The 21,486-nt window shown below is 44.7% G+C and overlaps 1 protein-coding gene across 2 annotated transcripts; it reads left to right on the plus strand.

The window, feature by feature from the left end:
• The first annotated feature begins 12,785 nt into the window (after positions 1 to 12,785).
• On the plus strand, positions 12,786 to 20,308 carry LOC143440884 (paired immunoglobulin-like receptor B). Of its 2 annotated transcripts, none has more exons than XM_076927789.1 (15): positions 12,786 to 12,916; positions 13,079 to 13,114; positions 13,294 to 13,578; positions 13,733 to 14,038; positions 15,039 to 15,323; positions 15,448 to 15,756; positions 15,978 to 16,274; positions 16,547 to 16,849; positions 17,141 to 17,191; positions 18,131 to 18,256; positions 18,560 to 18,635; positions 18,714 to 18,751; positions 18,972 to 19,024; positions 19,732 to 19,887; positions 19,966 to 20,308. In XM_076927789.1, the coding sequence occupies exons 1-15, from the start codon at positions 12,883 to 12,885 to the stop codon at positions 20,143 to 20,145; spliced, it is 2,535 nt and encodes an 844-aa protein (XP_076783904.1). In that variant the 5' UTR covers positions 12,786 to 12,882; the 3' UTR covers positions 20,146 to 20,308. The 2 variants fall into 2 exon arrangements, with proteins under 2 accessions (XP_076783904.1, XP_076783905.1); XM_076927790.1 differs by having other exon boundaries at positions 18,131 to 18,247.
• Positions 20,309 to 21,486: the final 1,178 nt, after the last annotated feature.

The following is a 21,486-nucleotide window of genomic DNA, read 5'->3' on the forward strand; positions in this document are numbered from 1 at the left end:
AGAGGGATGATATTCAATATATACAAAGAACTCAAGAAATTAGAATCCAGACAACCTAATAACCCTATAAAAATGGGTACAGAGCTAAACAAAGAATTCTCAACTGAGGAATACCAAACGGCGAGAAGCACCAAAGGAAATGTTTGACATCCTTACTCATCATGGAAATGCAAATCAAAACAACCCTGAGATTCCACCTCACACCAGTCAGAATGACTAAGATAAAAAACTCAGGTCATAGCAGATGCTAGCAAGAATGTGTAGAAAGAGGAACACTTCTCCATTGCTGTTGGGATTGCAAGATGGTACAACCACTCTGGAAATCAGTCTGGTGGTTCCTCAGAAAAGTAGATATAGTTCTACCTGAGGATCCAGTTAAGCACTCCTGGGCATATACCCAAAAGATGCTCCAACATATAGCAAGGATATATGCTCCACTAGGTTCACAGCAGCCTTATTTATGAAATCCAAAAGCTGGAAAAGACATCTGCATTCAGAGTGGCTTGTAAAACCACTGTTGAAATCAATATGGCGGTTCCTCAGGAAATTGGACATAGCATTACCTGAGGACCCACCTATACCACTCCTGGGCATATACCCAGAAGATGCTCCAACATATAACACAGACACATGCTCCACCATGTTCATAGCAGCCTTTTGTGAAAGGCGGAAGCTGGAAAGAACCCAGATGCCTTTCAACAGAGGAATGGATACAGAAAACATGGTACATTTACACAATGTAGTATCACTCAGCTATTAAAAACAATGAATTCATGAAATTCTTAGGCAAATGAATGAAACTAGAAGATATCATCCTGAGTGAGGTAACCCAATCACAGAAGAACACACAGGGTATGCACTCAATGATAAGTGGATATTAGCCCAAAAGCTCACAATACCCAAAATACAACTCACAGACCACATGAAACTCAAGAAGGAAGACCACAGTGTGGGTTCTTTGGTTCTCTTTAGAAGGAGCAGCAAAAACTCATGGGAGCAAATATGGAGACAAAGTGTGGGACAGAAACAGAAGGAGGGGCCGTCCGCAGACTGCTTGACCTGGGTATTCATCCCAAGTGCAGTCACCAAAGGCAGAGGCTGATGTGGATGCCAGGAAATGCATGCTGACAGGAGCCTGATATAGCTGTCTCCTTCGAGGTTTGCCAGAGCCTGACATATACAGAAGTGGATGCTCACAGCTAACCATTAAACTGATCATGGGGTTTCAAGTGGAGGAGTTAGAGAGAAGACTGAAGGAGCTGAAGGGGTTTGTGGCCCCATGGGGAGAGCAGCAATACCTACCTACCAGAGCTCCCAGGGTCTAAACCTCCAGCCTGGGAGCACATACGAAGAGATCCATGGCTCCAGCTGTATATGTAGGAGAGGATGGCCTTTTCAGTTATAGGTAGGAGAGAAGATCCTTGGTCCCGTGAAGGTTGAATGCCCCAGTAGGGAGAATGTTAGGGCTGAGATATGGGAGTACAAGTGTGGGTGGGGGCATATCTTCATAGAGGCAGAAGTAGGGTGGATGAGACAGGAGTTTTCTGGGTGGGGGAAAATGGGGAAATGGGATAACATCTGAAATGTAAATAAAATAGCAAATAAAAAAGAAATTAGACTCCAAAAAACAAATAACCCAATTTAAAAATGGAGTACAGAGCTAAACAGAGAACTCTCAAGGGAAGACTCTCAAATAGCTGAGAAGCACTTAAATACAATTATTCAACATCCTTATATGGAGAAAGAGGAACACTCCTCCTTTGCTAGTGGGATTTTAAATTGGCAAAACCACTCTGAAAATCAATTTTGAGGTTCTTCAGAAAACTGGAAATAGATTTACATGAAGAAGCAGCTATACCACTCTTGGGCAAATATTCAAAAAGTGTCCCACCATGTGGGGAGCCGACAGAAGGCAGCTATCATCCTTGCAGCCATCTTGAGCCATATACCCTGACAAGAGATTTGATTACAATAGCCTACAACAGCTGAGCACACTGTGATAACATCCTGTTTTAGATACCCAGGATCTTCCCTTGGGTGTGTGAGACTTAAAGGTGTGATTTAGAGCTGAGACTTAAGGGCATGTCTTAGAGATCAGATTTAGAGATAAGACTTAAGGGTGTGACTTAGAAGTGAGACATATAAAAGGCGAGAGGCAGACAGAAGAGTTCAGTACAACTTGGAACAGATTACTTGACATTAGATTATTAGGTATTAGTCACTTGACACTTGAAGAAAGAACTTAGAACTTGGAGGCACTAGAGACTAGGAACTAGGAACTAGGAAGTAGGGACTCAAGACTTGGGACTTAGACTAAGAAGAGAGACTGAAGTATAAACGGGATCGAATCACACTCTGTCTGGTCTCCATTCTTTGCATCCATCCTCACTCTCTTGCTGAACCCCAACTCGGACCAGAGCAGCCTGGGGCAGTGTGGGCTCTAACAATTTAGCCCCCAAGATTTCTGTCAGTGCGGGTTCCAACACTGATAGAGAGGTCCCCAACATTTTGGCCCCCAAACCTGGGGTAGAGAAGCTCACAACCTTTTTGGCACCCAACGTAGGGCAGCTTGGGCTGAAACACCACATACCAAAGGTCAAGTGCTGCACTCTATTCACAGCAGCCTTGTCTGGAATACTCAGAACCTGGAAACATCTCAGATGTTCCTCAACTGAAGAACAGATACATACAATGTGGTTCATTTACACAACGGAATACTATTCAGCTATTAAGAACAAGGTCATCCTGAGTTTTGCAAGCAAATGAATGGAACTAAAAAATAATCATCCTGAGTGAGCTAACTTAGATCCAAAAGGACATGCATGGTACATACTCACTAATAAGTGGATATTAGCCAAAAAAATACAGAATACCTAGAATAGAATCCACAGAACTCAAGATGGTTAACAAGCCAAGGGCCCAAGTGAGGATGCTTCAATCCCACCTGGGAGGGAGAAGAAAACAATCATGGAAGGCAGAGGAGGGGAGGGACCTGGGTGGAAGAGGGGAGTGGGGAAGGGGAACAAGATCAAGTATGGCAGGGGGAGATGGGAGAGAAGCCCTGAGGTTCAGCAGATTGGATGGAATTATCCAACCTTGGGTGGATGGAGGTGGGAGGACCTTCTAGAAATTACCAGAGACCTAGGAGGCGAAAGACTCTCAGGACTCAAAGGGAGGGAGCTTAGAAAAATGCCCAACAATGTGGCGAGCAAACTTGTAGACTCCACCTCCAGTAGAAAACCAGACATCAAGTAGAGGAATGGAGTTGGCATCCCACTGTCAAAAATTCTGACCCAGAATTGTTCCTGTCTAAAATAACAGAAGAAACAAAAATGGAGAAGAGACTGAGGAAAAGGAGGTCCAGTGACCAGACCAATTTGGAATCCATCTCAAAGGGAGGCTCCAAGGCCTGACATTATTACTGATGCTATGGTGTGCTTACAGATAGGAGCCTAGCATGGCTGTCCTCCCAGAGGCCCAAAACAAGTTGACTGAGACAGACACAGATGCTTATATCCAACCAATTTTTTCTTTGAGTTTGTTTGCATACTAGATAACATTAATGGATTGTCATATATTGAACCATCCCTGCATTCCTGGGAAGGACCTTAGTTAATCATGGTAACTGAAGGTTTTGGTGTGTTCTTGGATTCAGTTTGCCAGAGTGTTTTTAATTGGTTATTTTATATATTTGTATTTCAAATGTTGTCCCCATTTTCAGTCTCCCCTCCACAAAGCCCCCATCCCATCACCCCTCCCCTTTGACTCTCTGAGGGTGCTCCTCCTCTCACCCACCCACTCCTTGCACACCCCTCTAACATCCCCCTATGCTGAGACATCTCGCCTCCTCAGGACCAAGGTCATCTCCTCAGTGATGGAGATAAGGCAATCCTCTGCTACAGATGTAGCTAGAGCAATGAATCCCTCTATGTATACTCTTTGGTTGGTACTTTAGTCCCTAGGAGCTCTGGGTGGTCTGGTTAGTTGGTATTGTTGTTCTTCCTATGGGGTTGCTATCCCCTTCAGCTCCTTCATTCTTTCCCCTAACTCTTCCATTGGGGTCTCCAGGTTCAGTCCAATGACTGTGAGTATCTGCATCTGTATTAGGTGCTGGCAGAGCCTCTCAGAGGACAGCTATACCAGACTCCTATCATCAAGCACTTCTTGGCATCAGCAATAGTGTCAGGCTTTGGTGTCTGCAGATGGGATGGATCCTTAGGTGGGACAGTCTCTGGTTGGCCTTTGGTTCAGTTCCTGCTTTATTTTTGGTCTCTACAACTCCTTTAGACAGGGACAATTCTGAGTTAAAATTTTTGAGGTGAGTGGGTGACCACTACCATCCCTCAACTCGGGGCTGGGTTTAACTCCTAGAGGTAGTCTCTACCAGTTTTATTTTCCTTTTTTTGGGTATTTCAGCTAATGTCATCCTCAATGAGTTCTAAGAACCTCTTGCTTCCCTGGCATCTGGGGCTGTCTGGTGTGTTTGCCGGAACTTTATTGAGTATTTTTGTATCGATACTCAAACGGGAGATTGGTCTGAAGTTCTCTTTGTTTCCTGAGTCATTGTGGGGTTTAGGTATCAGAGTAACTGTGGCTTCATACAATGAATTAAGGATTGTTCCATTTGTTTTGATTGTATGGAATTGTTTGAGGCATGTTGGTATTAGCACTTCTTTGAAGATCTGGTAGAATTCTATAGTAAAGCCAACTTGTTCCTCTGCTTTTTTTTGTTTGTTTGTTTGTTTGTTTGTTTGGGAGATCTTAATGGTTTCTATTTCCTTAGGAGATATGGGGCAGTTTAGATAGTTTATCTGCTCTTGATTTAACTTTGGTATGAGGTATCTCTCTAAAAAGTCATCCTTTCCATCAAATCTTCCAGTTTTGTTGAGTAAAGACTTTTGTAGTTAGATCTGACTTTTTAAAAAAATTTCCTCTGTGTGATCCTTTGTATATACGCTCAGACCAGAGAATAGCATTATTAGAGGTGGGACCCTGTGGACGGTACTAGAAAATATTATTCTGAGTGAGGTAGCCAAGCCACAAAAGAACACACAGGGTTTGCACTCAGTGAAACTCCAATATTAGCCCAAAGCTTGGAAATACCCAAGACACAATTCACAGACCTTATGAAGCTCCAGAAGACCAAAGTCCCACAGTGGTGGCACACGCCTTTAATCCCAGCACTGGGGAGGCAGAGGCAGGTGGATTTCTGAGTCTGTGACCAGCCTGGTCTACAGAGTGAGTTCAGGTCAGCCAGGGCCACACAGAGTAACCCTGTATCAAAAAAAAAAAAAAAAAAAAAAAAAAAAAAAAAAGGAAGGAAGGAAGAAAATAAAAAAATGTGGGTGCTTCAGTCCTTCTTATAAGAGGGAACAAAATACTCAGGAGTAAATACAAAGACAAACTTTGGAGCAGAGACTGAAGGAAAGGCCATCCAGAGACTGCCTCACCTGGGGATCCAGACATCAACCACAGACACTATTGCAGATGCCAAGTAGTGCATGCTGACAGGAGCCTGATATATCTGTCTCTTGAGAGGCTCTGCCAGAGCCTGGCAAATACAAAGACAGATGCTCACTGTCAACCATTGAACTGAGCACAGGTCCCCAATTAAGGAGTTAGAGAAAGGACTGAAGAAGCTGAAGGGGTTTGCAACCCCATAGGAAGAACAACAGTATCAACCAACCAGATTCCTAGAGCTTCCAGCTCTTTTAATGGTCAAGTTAAAATTACTTTTGTTTATTTTACAGTATTTAATGTAAGTTGTACTGATTGTACACTTTCTAATTGTGTTAGTGTGTTGAAACCTGGCATGTCTGTTATGGGGTCTATCAACCAGCTTTTGTTTTATTGCCCTGAGTATCACAGAACCTTGGTATTCTGAAAAGAGCTTGCAAGTACTGAAAGAAGTGAGTCAAGCTTTAAGCAGAAGCAAGAGGGGAGAGGGTTTGCTTATTGCTGATATAACAGCTTTAATTACATTAACTGCTAGCAACACTGCTTCAGCAATATCTTTGACACTAGAAGGTAAGACAGCTATTTTGTTAGTCATTTAACAAAAAAAAAAAATGTTACTAATGTGTTGTGTATACAAGAGGATTTAGATAGGCATTTGGATCCTTTGGTTGATGCCGACTGAAGGGGTCATGCAAAGGAGTTGAGGTTTGGCACCATGAAAAGAGCCTATGAGAGGCTATTGATGAAGCCTAGTTGCAGCACAAAACCCCAGTGTATTGGAGATGCCAGTACCATGGTATGATCCCCCAAATCATCAGCAGCAGTGGAGTAGATCAACCCGTGCTTAGAGTGCTACAGAGGGCAGTGCTGCAGAAGTATCCCCAGCCCTTTGGAAGAGCCCAAAAGATCACATGTGGATCATAGACACTGAAACAAGAAGCTGTAAGAGACCTTGGAGACCCCAAGATGTTCTATATGCCAAAGCCATGGGCTATCTGATGACAAAAACTGCTAACAGGGTGTAGAACCAGCTCAAAAGGAAGAAGTTTGTGTCAGTCAACAAAGATGAAAAAGGAATTGAAGATATGAACTTTGACATCCAACATGGAGATGCAGAGTTTGGAGTTTGCCCAGCTGGTTTCCTGTCTTGCTTTGGGGATTAGTTAAATGATTGAATGAATCTCAGAAGAGATTTTGATGTTTGACTTTTAATATTGTTGAGACTGCTATAGTCTGTGGAGATTTTGGAAGTTGGACTAAATGTACTTTTGCATTATGCTATGGCTAGATATGGTCCCCATAGTTTCATATGTTTGAACAAGACTATTGGAACCAGGGAATGGAATGTGAAGGCTTGTATATACGTGGCCCAGGGAGTGTGCAGCAGGAAGATGGATCTTGTTTCTGCATCAATTCTGTTAGGATGTGTTTTTTAAATTGGGATATTTAGTCTGTTTATGTTGAAAAATATCCATGACCAATTACTGTTAATTTCTTGAATTTTGTTGGTTGTGGTAGGGTATGTGTGTGTGTGTGTGTGTGTGTGTGTGTGTGTTTCTTCCTCATTTTGTTTTGCTGTTGTAAAGTTATTTATTTCCTGTGTTTCCTGGGTATAGGTGACCTCCTTGGGTTGGCATTTTCCTTTTAGTACCTGCTTTAGGACTGGATTTGTGGATAGATAGTGTTGAAATTTGGCTTTGATATCAAATATCTTGTTTTCTTCACCTCAAGGGAAATAGCAAATACACTTAAAGAAATGTTCACCATCCTTAGTCAACAAAGAAATTCAAATCAAAACAATGTGGAGATTCCATGCTACACAAGTCAGACTACCTAAGACCAAAAACTCAAGTGTACTAACTAATAAGTGGATATTAGCCAAAAAAGTACAAAATACCCAGGATACAATCCACAAAAGTGAAAAAGGTTAACAAGCCAAAGGACCCAAGTGAAGATGCTTCAATCCCACTTGAGAGGGAAGAGAAAGATATCACAGGAGGGGGGAGGGAAGGAGGAATCTGGATGGGAAAGGAGCCAGGGAGGGGAAGAGAGTAACATGATCAGGTATTGGGTGGGAGAAACAGAACTGAAGCCCTGAGGGCCAGCAGAAAGAATGAAAACAGGCAACCTCAGGAGGTAGGAGGTCAGTGAATGCTCCAGAAAGTACCAGAGACCAGGAAGGTGAGAGACTCTCAGGACTTGAAGAGAAGGAATTTACATGAAAGGCCCTACAGTGGAGACAAGAAACTTGTAGAGCCTACCTCCAGTAGAAAGAGAGGCCATCAAGTGAGGGATAAGGCTGCCATCCCACAGTCAAAAACTCTGACCCAGAAGTGTTCCTGTCTGAAAGAATTATAGGGACAAAAATGGCAAAGAGCCTGAGGAAAAGGGCACCCAGTGAAAGGCCCAAATTGGGATCCCCCAAGGCCTGACACTATTACTGAAGCTGTGGAGTGCTCACAACAAGGGGCCTATCATGATTGCCCTTCAAAAGACCCATCAAGCAGTTGAGTCAGATGAAGATATTTACTCCCAATCAATGCACAGAAGCTGCTGAGACCTGTGGTTGAATTAGAGAAAATCTGGAAGAAGCTGAGGAGGAGGGTGACCCTATAGAAAGACCAGCACTCTCAACTAACCTAGACCTCAGTGATCTCTCAGAAACAGAGCCAACAAACAGGCAGCATAAACCAGCTGATATCAGGCTCCCAACACAAATACAGTAGAAGACTGCTAGATCTGGGTTCAGTCAGAGAAGATGCATCTAATCTTCAAGAGAGTGTAAGACCCAAAGTATGGGGAGGTCTGGTGAAGTAGTGTTGGAGAGGTGGAGACATGCTCGTGGAGACAGAGATGGGGTATGGGTGGAGAGGACATATGGGATTTGAAACAGTCAGATGGTAGACTGGGAGGGGGATAAAGTCTGGACTATAAAAAATGATTAAATAAAAAAACCTCAAGTGATAATGCATGCTGGTGAGGATGTGAAGAAAGGTGAACACTCCGCCATTGTTGGAGGGAGAACAAACATGGACAACCACTTTGGAAATCAATTTAATGGTTTCTCAGAAGATTAGAAATAGGTTTGCATCGAGACTCAGCCTTTCCATACCTGGGCATATACTCAAACAGTGCCACACAATATCACAGGGACAGTAGATCATTAGTGTTCATAGCAGCTTTATTCATAATAGCCAGGAACTGGAAACAACCTAGACGAACCTCATCTGAAGAATGGATTAAAAAATTTAGAACATCAACACAATGGAATAGTATTCAGCTAATGAAAACAGAACCATCACAAATATTGCACACAAATGAATGGAACCTGAGAATACCATTTTGAGTGAAGAAACCCAGAACCAGAAAGACATATATGGTACGTATTCGGTTATAAGTGGACATTAGCTATGAAGGGCAGAAACCACACTACAATCCACAGACCCAAAGAAACAAGGTAATAAAGAGGTCTCAAGAGAGGCTGTTCGATTCTCACTCAGAAGGGGAACCTAAATATTCATTAGAGATTGGTAGGAGAAAAGATGAGGAGGGAAATAGGAATGGCAACAAGATGTGGGAAGAGGAAGGTGGGAGAGGGCAGAGAGTGAGAACTGAAACCAGTGAGGGGCATCATGTTAAGGCTGGAAGCCTGTGAAAGTGAAGTATATGGGGAGTCTATGTAGGTCTAGCCAAGCAGAGTCCTTCTCACTATGTGCCCAGAGACTGACATATGTGGGGTGATATCAATGGGAGTCCATGGGCAATGTTGGAGAGAAAGCATGACACAATGTCCTAAGGAGTTCATATCCACTAACAAGTGTGATGTTTCTGCCAGCTCTCTGCATCTGACCCATCAGCATCACAGAAGAGTGATGAGAGGCCCTGTGTGCCTATAAGACATGTGAGTTAAGTTCCTCACATGGATAATCTAACCAGGAGAGGGCAGCACATTTTCCTTTTGAGATTCATTCCTGTGGGGAGAATGGTGAGACTGAGCTCACAGCACTGAATGCAAGTCTTACAGGTTCACATGACATGACCCATCACTTATTATCAGGTCAAGAAAACAACTGGTCAGAAAAGAGGAACCATAGCTATGTGACTCACGGGGCACAACAGTTCACAGAGTTCATGAGATGGGGTGTGAGAGTTAGGAAAAAATCTGCCCCTTAGAAAGGGATATGAATCCGGGCAGTGGTGGTGCACACCTTTAATCCCAGCACTTGGGAGGCAGAGGCAGGTGGATATCTGAGTTCGAGGCCAGCCTGGTCTACAGAGTGAGTTCCAGGACAGCCAGGGCTGTACAGAGATACCTTATCTCGAAACAAACTAACTAACTAACTAACTAACTAAGAAAAAAAACAAAAACAAAAAAAGAACAAAAACAGAAAAACAGACAGGGATATAAAAAATTGGCATATACTTCGAGTCTGGGATTTATATAGTAAATATACTGATCATTAATGTTTTGAAGACAAACCCAGGCATAAACTGTAGTTAATACTGTCCATCACATACTCCATACTCTAGGGAACTTTTTTGGGGTTTTATGGGAAATGGCCTGATATATCCTGGGCTGACTCAAGCTCACTGTGTAACTACCTAAAACTCTAATCCTCTTAAGTCCTAGAGGTGGGGAATGAAATCACAGATAGGAGCCACCACATCAGAAATATGCAGAAATATGCAGAGCTGGAGATCAAACCCAGGCCTCTGAGGAAACCAAACAAGTACTTTACCAATTTATCACATTTCTCATTTAATAGATGACATATATAAACAGCCACACGATAAACAACATGGATGATTTCTAGGTTCAGAAACAAAAGGGGAAAATATTAAGTAACTGGTTGCCCCTGGGCCCATCCTTCAAAGTGATGCTGAGTTAGAAGACTTTCCTCAGAGAACACAGTCTTAGCTTGGGATCATTATAAAAATGGAGGCTGAAAAATCTTAAGACCCAGAGGTGATGGATGACTACAAGAAGACTATTCTCTGAACACTGCTGAAAGGTTGCACAGATGAGCTCACAGTGTTGTGACAGTATGTAAAGACCAATAAAAGCCCAATACACAGTAAAGTCAGCATGGGGATGGAAAAATGAGAGATCCCACCCTTAGGTGATGAGCTACTGGAACCTAAGAGTTCCTGGAAAAGAGAGAGTCGGTTTTCATTACAGGTTTGGCTAATTATGTAAAGATAGCACACACTGCACTGAATACAAGAAGGAAAGAACAGATAATTAGATGTGTCTGAAGGGCAATGGAAGGGGAAATAGTTTGAGAAAGAGTTAAATCAAAACCCATGGCTTACCATTTTAAACAACTGATTTCTAAAAATGAGGAAGAAACAGCGATGGTAATCTAGTAAAGATTGATACCAGACATAAACTTAAATGTCAATGAGATTTGGAGTAATGCACTTGTTACACCAGAAGAAAAATAAGACAACCTGAGGACAAAAGAAAAAAATCAGATAATTGGCAAAAGATAATGTCATGAAGATTTACTCAGAAATAGAGAGATGGCCCAATGGTTAAGAGCATCAAGAAGCACCTCGGCCACAGGAAAAGAGAAAGAAAAAGAAAAAAGAATACACAAATTTATTAAATGAAAGGGAAAATGAGAACTCTCATGGGATTGAGCAGCACATTTTTAAAAACCAGAAGTTCAGGGGAAGAACCAAAAAGAAATCCAGGTTTGTAAGGAGGGTAAGCAGATGGACAAGGTAAGGGAAAGGGAAGATGAAGGGATGAAGACTCAGTTAACACAATATATACAGCAATAAAATTTTAGAAACTTTAAATTGTAAACACAAGACTCATCGTGTGGCCCACATCTCTAATCCCTGTCCTTGGGAAGCATAGGGAGGAGATCTCTATGAGGTCCAGTTTAGCCTGGTCTATATAACCAGGTCGAGGACAACCAGGACTACATACCAGCGACTGTCTCAATACAACCAAAAGATAACTAAACCCATCAGCATAGGAAAAAAGATAACAGAGAAAAATTAAAACACCAAACATTGAAAACTACAGAGTAAAACTGCCGTGTAGGTCACTGGTAGAGTATGTGCTTAAAACACTGGCGGCTAATCCATCAATCCCTAACACAAAAAAATACACAGGAAAAATATAATTTTACTGAATTCTTTCTCTTGAACTGTGCCACCATGCAGACACGAACATGTCAACATTTGGCAAGGCACTGAAGGGCAAGTCTATCATTTTTGAGGTTGACTTCAGTGACACCACTGAGGATGTCAAGACTGAGATCCAGGACCAAGAAGTCCTGTCATTAAAACTCTAGCAGCTGCTGAGATTTCCCACCAGCAGATGGAGGGAAACACAACCCTGGCTGACTACAGCATCCAGAAAGATCCACCCTGCACTTGGTGCTGGCCCATGTGCTGTCATCCTCCAGCAACCCCACTGCCAGCTTCTCAACTTTACAACTGCAACACAATGATACAGTGGCGCTCACAAAGGCTGCCCATGCCTGCACCACTGTGTGCTGAACTTCAGCAGGAATCCTGCCATATTCAGACACCAACAACCATTATTCAAAACAACTCAAATAAACCTGGAGAGCAGTTTGCACCAGAATGCTCATGACCACATAATTTGTTGACTAAGCAGAAGGACTTAGAAAAACTATGATCATAAGTGTAGAGACAGTGACATGGCTCAGTATATAAGGGCCTGCTGCCAACTTAACCTGACTCTGATTGACAGGATCAATATGATAAAAGAAAAATTTATTATTGAAATTATATTCTGACCTCCACACATGTGCTTTGACACAAATGCATGTACATACACAAACAAATATACAGACACAAAAAATAAACACTACAGTAATAAATAAAAATGTGAATCTCTAAAATTGTAAAGGAAAATACAAATGTGAAAAAAAACAAACAGAAATTATAGTGCCCAATGCTAATGAATCATTTGAGACTGTAAAAAAAAGCTGTAAATCTCATTCCAAGCAGTTATACACAGCAGGACCCTACTCAGAAACATCAAAAATGTTGAAAAAAGGAAATATTTAATGTAAAAATGGTAAAAAAGAACAAAGCAAAACCACACTTAAATTTGTACTGTTGTGTGAAATGTTCACACGTGTCTGCTACAGCATGGCTCTGACAGTGATGAGCACAGGTGAGGAAGACATGGTGAGCTGAGGAAATGTCATCTGTGTAAGACCTGATTGCAGAGGGTCTACTGCCTGGCCTAGTCACAGCATTGAGGAAGTCAGAGTACAGAGTCTGAGGAGAGAATTTCCCCTTCCTGTGGGGCTGAGGAAATGTGACCATGTCATAAGGACAGCCCTGCCTCCAGGGCCACACCCTGTTTCCAATCCCTTCAGGAGGGCTCTGGAGCTCTGCCCTCAAGCACAGTTGCAGCCTCTGAGAGGAGATGCCATGACCTTCACCTTCACAGCCCTGCTCTGTCTTGGTGAGATGTGAAGAGGGGGAGGGGACACTGAGGTCTAGAAATGATCAGGACCTGTAGCTCAGCACTCACCCATCAGGAGACCCCAGGGTCTCAGGCAGTTCTGCAGAGGGGAGGACTTGCTCAACCTTAGGGACAAATCTCTTACAAAGAACTCTCTTCCAGGACTGACTCTGAGCCTCTCGATCCCAGTACTGAAAGGTGAGTGTGTCTGCAGCCCTCCTGAAATGCTCTTCTCTTCCTATCCAAGAGCCATGCCTGGGCAGTGATGGTGGAAAACACCACATGTGTTATTCCTGGGGGTGTCTGGAACGCCATGGGGTTAAGGACTGCAATCTGCAGGTGGGTGACCTGAATCTTATCTGCTCTGTTACTTGCAGGGTCCCTCCCTAAGCCTATCCTCAGAGCACACCCAGACTCTGTGGTCTCAATGAGGACTAAAGTGACCTTCTTGTGTGAGGGGACCATTGGAGCCAACAAGTACATGCTCTATAAAAATGGCCAGCTATATGCAAGAGTCACAAACAACCAACAGAAACCAGAAAACAAGACTGAATTCTCATTGTCGTATGTAGACCATCAAAATGCAGGGCAATATCAATGTTCCTATAGGACCCAGGGTAAATCATCAGACTTCAGTGACTCTCTGGAGCTTGTGGTGACAGGTGAGAGAACACACAGGGTCCCAGACCTCAGGTTTTGACTGTCCAGACTTGGGTCTGTTAACAGCAATGCCCACCCATCCACACTCCAAATCAGAGGAGCCAAGGAGGATAATGAGGGCTGACGACATTTACCTCATTACCCCTTCTCTCCTAGGAGCCTACGGGAAACCCAGCCTTTCAGCACAAACCAGCCCTGTGGTGACCTCAGGAGAGTATGTCACCCTCCAGTGTGAGTCCAGGCAGTATTATCACAGCTTCATTCTGATAGTAGAAGGACCACAGAAGCTCTCCTGGAGACAAGACTCACAGTATAACCAGTCTACTGGGAAGTTCCAGGCCCTGTTCTCTGTGGGCCCTGTGACCCCCAACCAGAGATGGATATACAGATGCTACAGCTATGACAAGAACAAACCACAGGTGTGGTCAGATCCTAGTGAACCCCTGGAGCTTCTAGTCTCAGGTAACGAACCCCACCATTTCCACAGAATGATATTGAAATGATGCAGTCACTCAGAGAGCACTTGGTATGTGTGTATGTGAGAATCCAGGGCTCTATAAAACTTTGACACACAGCACAGGAAACAGTTGGACCCAAGACACAGAATGAAAGGCTGAGGGTGACAGCAAAGCCCAGAGTTCCCAGTAAGGAGATGGTTCTTCATGAGGCCTTCTGTTAATCTGGACCAGCTTTAGCACAATCCACTAGAGTTCAGGAAATCTGGAAGAACAGAGAGAGGAAGGATGGTAGTGGCTAGAGAGGTTGAGGGCACCTGGAGAACTCAGCCAGGAGAACACAGAACCGGCTAAGCACAAATCATCAGGGCTCACAGAGTCTGCATGGGTCTGTCCTGGGATCTCTGCATACATGCTGTGGTTGTTTTGCATGGTTTTGTGTTGTTGTTGTTGTTGTTGTTGTTGTTGTTGTTGTTTGGCTGCAGGGGGTTGTATTTCACTATGTACTCCTTGTTTACTGTCCTGGACATCACTCTGTAGACCAGACTGGCCTCCAACTCAGAGATCCACCTGGCTTCATCTCCTGAGTGCACAGATTAAATGTGTTTGCCACAATCACCTGGCTTGCTTCAGGTTCAGTGGGAGTGGAGATGTCTCTGACACTTTTGCCTACACATGGAATCTTTTTGGTCCTAGTGGTTTGCCTTGTCCAGTCTTAATATGAGGGTATGTGCCTAATGTTCTTGCATCTTGCTATGCCACATTCAGTATATGTCACTTAAAAGCCTTCTATTTTCTGAAAGGAAATGGAGGAACAGTGAATCTGGGGATAAAGGAAAGTGGGGACGATTGTGTGATATTAGGAATGAGGAGAGGATGGGAGGCTGTCTTCCTGTGTATTGTATGAGAGAAGAATAAATTAAAAAGAAGAAAGCAACATCCACTGTAGAATGTTCTCTGTGCCACTTTCAAACACAAATATGTGCTTCTCTCCTAATTCTATATAGGGAACCTCCAAAAACCAACCATCAAGGCTGAACCAGGCTCTGTGATCCCCTCCAGAAGAGCCATGACCATCTGGTGTCAGGGGAACCTGGATGCAGAAATATGTTTTCTGAATAAGGAGGGAAGCCAAGAAACCTGGAGCACAAAGACATCACAGGAGCCTAGGAACAAGGGCAAGTTCTTCATCCCTTCTGTGACAGAAGAGCATGCAGGGCAATATCACTGTTACTGTTACAGCTCAGCTGGTTGGTCAGAGCCCAGTGACACCCTGGAGATGGTGGTGACAGGTGAGGGGACAGTCAGATTCTTAATCCCAGGCTCTGCTCTCAGGAGTATTCCCCTCCCACAGTGTTCCATGAGAACATTGTGACAGTTTGAGAACATGTGACAGACTGCCTCCTTCTCTCCTAGGAAACTATGGCTACTATAAACCCATGCTGTCAGTACTTCCCAGCCCTGTGGTGACAGTAGGAGGGAACATGACACTCCAGTGTGCCTCACTTAGGCACTATGATAAATTCACTCTCACCAAGGAAGTTCAGAAATTCACCAGCTCACTGGACACACAGTATAATCATTCTAGTGGACTGTATGAAGCCCTGTTTTTTATGGGACCCATGACCCCAAACTACACAGGGACATTCAGATGTTACGGTTACTATGAGCATGCCTCACAGCTGTGGTCAGTACCCAGTGAGCTCCAACAAATACTTATCTCAGGTAAGTCCCTTCTTGTTATTCACCTGTCATCTTCTGAGACCCTAAACCCTTTGCAATGGACGGCCCCTCTGCAGAGTTGCAGGTAGAGAAGAACTAAATGGGGAGCCTGTGTTCCCAATCACAGCCCTGCTTGGGGAGAAGCTGTGACGTGTTAGGCAGGATGGGAGGTCAAAGTTGTTTGGTAAAAGCCAAATCCTCAGTCATTGTTACCGTCCCTCTAGGACTGTCCAAGAAGCCCTCTCTGCTCACTCACCAAGGCCATATCCTAGACCCTGGAATGAGCCTCACCCTGCAGTGTTGCTCTGACATCAACTATGACAGATTTGCTCTGTACAAGGTGGGAGAATCTAACATCATGCAGCACCCTAGTCAGAGGACCGACACTGGCGTCTCCATGGCCAACTTCACACTCGGCCGTGTGAGCCCCTCCACTGGAGGCCAATTCAGATGCTATGGTGCACACAACCTCAGCTCTGAGTGGTCAGTGTCCAGTGATGCCCTGGACATCCTGATCACAGGTGAGGATCTACAGAGATTAAATCAGATAGTATGCTCAGGCCTCTCTACAAAGATTAAATCAGGCCTCTGCTCAGGATCTCATGGGGGAGCTGAGGAGCTGAGGGCTCAGATGAGAGACAGGAATCTTAGGCAGGAAAAGATACAGGAAGAGGAAAGCAGGAGCTGAGCTCAGTCAGAAAAGAGACAGAGACACAGGTTCTCAGGGTGGAATCTTGTGTGGTTTGAGCTCAGAACAAGAAAGCCAGCCTCTCATCATCCTTCTTCTCTTCAGGACAGTTCCGTGTCACTCCTTCCCTCTCAGTGAAGCCTAACTCCACAGTACACTCAGGAGAGAATGTGACCCTGCTGTGTTGGTCAGTGTACAGTGTGGACGCTTTCATTCTGTCCAAGGAGGGATCAGCCCAGCCACCCCTGCGACTAAAATCAAAGTTCCAAGATCGGCAGTTCCAGGCAGAATTCTCCATGAATGCTGTGACCTCCCATCTCTCAGGCACCTACAGGTGCTATGGTTCTCAAGACTCATCTCTCTACCTGTTGTCACATGCCAGTGTCCCTGTGGAGCTCACAGTCTCAGGTGAGGTGATCCTGACATCTCAGCATGAGTCATATCCCACACTGTGGCAGAGCTCTTGACTTGGGTGAGATTGAGGAGAGAAAAGGAGGTTTTGTCAGAAGACACTTGCCGTGGCAGAGGAGTGGATGTCAGCAGTGGTCCTTTGAGTAATGTCCACTCAGTCCTCGATTGCAATCCAGGTTTGGAGTAGAGAATATGAGGATCTCAGGAAGGTTACAGGGCAGATCAAGGACAGTGAACAGAGTAAGGATCCTGGTTTGCACCTCATCCTCTTCTTCTTCTGTTTCCTAGGACCCATCAGAACCTCTACCTTGCCGCCCACAACGTCCATGACAACAGATGGTAAGTATCAGGCACCTCTGTGCAGGGAGTATGCTCCAACCCCAGGCTGCCTGGAAGCTCTTGTCCCACCAAAGTTCCCATTTCTCTCTCACTTCAGCTTGTGAATGTAGGAGGCAAACAAAGATCCAACAGAGACCACAGAGGCTGGGGCATAGAGGTTGGGCGACAGAGGGGGTGCTCAGAGAGAAATATTTACGCTCAGCATTGGGGATGGATTGGGATTGTAAAAGCAGGGAACACAGACACTCAGTTCCCCATTCTGCCCCTAAAGTTCTGCATGGCCCCTGTCACCTGCATGAAGTCAGGTCTCAGAACGGTATTAAACACTGTTAAAATATGGGCCCAGATAAACAATGGCTAGTTAGAGTCTTGATACAGCTGCTTCTAGAGATCTGACTGAGTCAAGTCCTTCTGTTTCTAGGCTGCTCTTCCTCTTAGTATAAATAGAAGCCTGGTCCATATATTTTAATTTATTTGATTTTTTAATTTTGTTTTTGTGTTTTGATTGGTTGCCTGTTTTGTTTGTATTGTTTGTTGTTGTTTCTGTGCTTGCCTTGGTTGTGACCTCTTCTGACAAAGAAGGCCTCCAGAACTTGATTCTGGAGGAGTACAGACACACAGTGTGGCAACATGAGTAAGGGTGCGATACCTAGCCATGGCTCAGCATTCAGGCTTCTTCTCTCCAACTCATTGCACTCAGCTCCGGTGCAGAAAGCAGGGCTGGAAGTCAGAGTCCCTGGGTTCAACTCCCAGTGCTGCTACTTCCAGTCAGGTGACCTGAGGCAGGTGAACTGGCTGGAGAAGAAAAGACACAGTTCCGTGGTACATGATTGTGAGGTTGGGAGATGATGTGTGCAGAAACCCAGCATGTACCTTTCACACAGTAGGTGTTCAGGTAAGCAGCAATGGTCCCCAAACATGATGTCACTTGTGCTTCAGGACTGCAAAGGTACCTAAAGGCTCTGATTGGAGTGTCTGCGGCCTTCCTCCTGTTCCTCTTCATCCTCATCCTCATCCTTCTCCGAAGAAGACATCAGGGAAAATTCAGGAAGGATGGTGAGGAGGGTATGTGTAACTTGGGTCTCAGGAGGTAGTGGATTCCCCTGTGAACATCCCAGTGGGGGCTCAAGACACCAGCCATAGGGAAACCTCACATTGGGGTGGGGTAGATTAAAAACATGTGCAGATCTCAGTCCAGAGGGCAATTTGTCTCAGAACCTGTGCAGTGTCAGACATTCTGTGAACTTTAACATGTTCTGGGACATTTGCTCACTTACCCTTGTGTTGTAAAGTTTCTTTCCTTCTTTCCCTGCACATGCCTAGGGAGGGGCTTCCCATCCTCCTAGCTGAGACTCCTCTCCCTTGCAGCCCAAAAAGAGAAAGAATTACAACTTCCTGCAGGAGCCGCAGAGCCCATAACCAGGGACAGAAAACCCCAGAAGAGGTAAATCACAGTTAGAGACCTTGACCCCTGCCTGCCTGACATACCTCACTGCTAAGTGACATCTCCCTGTCCCTCCAGGTCAAACCCAGCTGCTGCCACCCAGGAAGAAAGCCTTTGTAAGAGAAAGAGGGTCCTGGGAGGGGAGATGTCTGAAGTTTCAGAATTGCAGAGGTGTTGGGGACATCCTGGGGGCTTCACTGTGTGGGTCTGAACTGCACAGGGATGTCACCACTTTCCCTGGTTCTCTGTCCCCACCCGGAGCAAGGCAGGAAACTAGGAGTCTAAGACATCCCTAGACTCTGGTCAGGAGACATTCTGTTTGTTCTGCTGTGACAGATGCTTCAGTGGAGGACACGCAAACTGAGGATAGTGTGGAGCTGGAGAGTCGGGTAAGGTCTCTGTCCCCATATACAGTCCTAAAACTTAGGGCTCAGTTTAGTCCAAGGGTCTTCTTCTCCCTCCATCAGCTCTCGGTAATATCCACAGCTGACTACTCCCTCCCTTCTGCCAGCAACTGTCCCCTGTGTACTACGCCTCACTCTCTCCTGATTTTCCTGGGACCACATGTCTTTCAGCCCTTGTCCCCTTTCTGACTCTTTGGCAAATGTCTGGTTGTCCTCTGAGGGGAAAGCCTGAATGGAGAAGCCCATAGAGATATCTAAGAGACAGCAACTCCTGGCAGGGGATACAGAACAAAAGAAACATCTCTGTATCACATACCTGCATGATGCTCACAGAGGCCAGAAGAGCATGTCAGATACCCTGGAACTAGAGTTACAGATGATTGTAAGCCTCTCTGAGGGTTCTCAGACCCAAACCCAGGTCCTCTGCAAGAGCTGCCAGTGCTCTTAATCATGGAGCCATCTCTCTAACCCCCAGAAACACGTTTTCAGGAAGATGAATTGTGTCTCTAGAGCCAAGACATCAAGGGTTAGAATGTCAGGTTAAGCCAGAACTGTAGGAAGGAAGCCCAGGAAGTTTCCATCAGAGAGACAGTATTTGAAACAGGTCATTCTGGTTATGTTATGAAAACTGTCCAGAGGAGGTCCCCAGGGGAACAAGAAAACATACATACCTCACTACTTCTCTGCTACAGAGACTACCTGAGGAAGATCCCCAGGGAGAGACATATGCCCAGGTGAAACCCTCCAGGCTCAGGAGGGCAGGAGCTGTTTCACCTTCTGTCATGTCAAGGGAACAGCTGGACACAGAATATGAACAAGCAGAAGAGGGCCGAGAAGTTGACAGTCAGGTGGGTCCTATCCTCCACAGACCTTCAAGTTTTCCCCAAGCCAAGCATGTATCTTCCTGTCACCCTCTCCAACTCCAGGTTGCCGAACCTGAGGAGCCCCAGGATGTGACCTATGCCCAGCTGTGCAGCAGGACACTCAGACAGGGGACAGCTGCACCTCCTCTCTCTCAGGCAGGGGAAGCCCCAGAGGAGCCAACTGTATATGCTGCTCTAGCAACTGCTCGTGTGGGGGCTGTTCCCAAGGACAAGGAGCAATGACCCTCTGCCTCCCAGGATGACTAACAGAGACCTCCAAGGGACTCTGGGAACTTTTGGAAACCTGACTGCACTTTGAGTAATATCAGTTTGGAAATAAAGCCAGAGATTTCTCAATAATCAAGTGAAAATTAGAAATGAAATAAAAGGGAAGGTTTTACATTGAGTGCTAACTTTAACGATATTTCTCAACAAAGTCGGGAAATGAGAAAATTTACAGGCACAGTTGAACAGCATAACTCCAACAAATGGGAGGCTGAGGAGGGGAATTTTGTTTTGTGACCATGGTGGGATATCTAGTGAATTTCATGCCAGCCTGGAGCTACAGAGTGAGACATGTTTTAAACATTAGCCACCCATGGCCAGGGTAGAACACAGCTGAAATCCCAGCATTTTAGAGTGGAAAGGAGGGTCAAGAGTTCAAGGCCATCTTCAGCTACATAGCCTAGGAAAGAGAGCAGCCTGGAACACACTAGTCCCCTGTTTAAAATAAATAAATAGGCCAAGCTTAGAAGTGCAGTTTCAATCTCAGCACTAAGGAGGGAGAGGCAGGCAGATCTCGGTGCTTGCTCACTGAGATGGCTCAGTAGGTAAAGGCATTTGCCACCAGGACTGTCATACTACATTCAGTCATCAGGAACAGTGGAAGGAAAAAACCGACTGGGAGAATTCTTCTCTCACCTCTACCTAAGTCCTGGTGTCCTTCCCACACCCAATAGGTAAATAAAACAATTAAAAAGTAGACAAAAAATAACCACAAATGAAAGCTTGGTATGGTGATGTATACCCTATGATGGCTGGCCTCAAACTTGCTGTCCCCCTGCCTTGGCTCCTGGCATATACAACCCTATATTCACATTATTTTATTTTTTATTTATTTATTTATTTATTTATTTATTTATTTTGGTTTTTTGAAACAGGGTTTCTCTGTGTATCCCTGGCTGTCCTGGAACTCACGCTGTAGACCAGGCTGGCCTACTCAGAAATCTGCCTGCCTCTGCCTTCCAAGTGCTCGGATTAAAGGCATGTGTCACCACTGCCCGGCCTCAGGTCATTTTCTTAAGGATATATTTTATTTATGTGTGTGTGTGTATATGTGTTGTATGTGTGTATGTATGTATGTATGTATGTGTGTGTATATGTGTGTATGTGTATATGTGTGGATATATGCCATGTGTATATGTGTATATGTGTATATGTGTGGATATATGCCATGTGTGTATGTGTATATGTGTGGATATATGCCATGTGTGTATGAGTGCTCATGGAGGACCGAGTGGATATTGGAGCTGGAGGTATATGTTTTTGAGTTGCACACCGTGGGTGCTGGGAATTGAACTCAGG

This window comes from Arvicanthis niloticus, chromosome 30 (assembly GCF_011762505.2).
Source record: "Arvicanthis niloticus isolate mArvNil1 chromosome 30, mArvNil1.pat.X, whole genome shotgun sequence".
In the NCBI taxonomy this organism is placed as follows: domain Eukaryota; kingdom Metazoa; phylum Chordata; class Mammalia; order Rodentia; family Muridae; genus Arvicanthis; species Arvicanthis niloticus.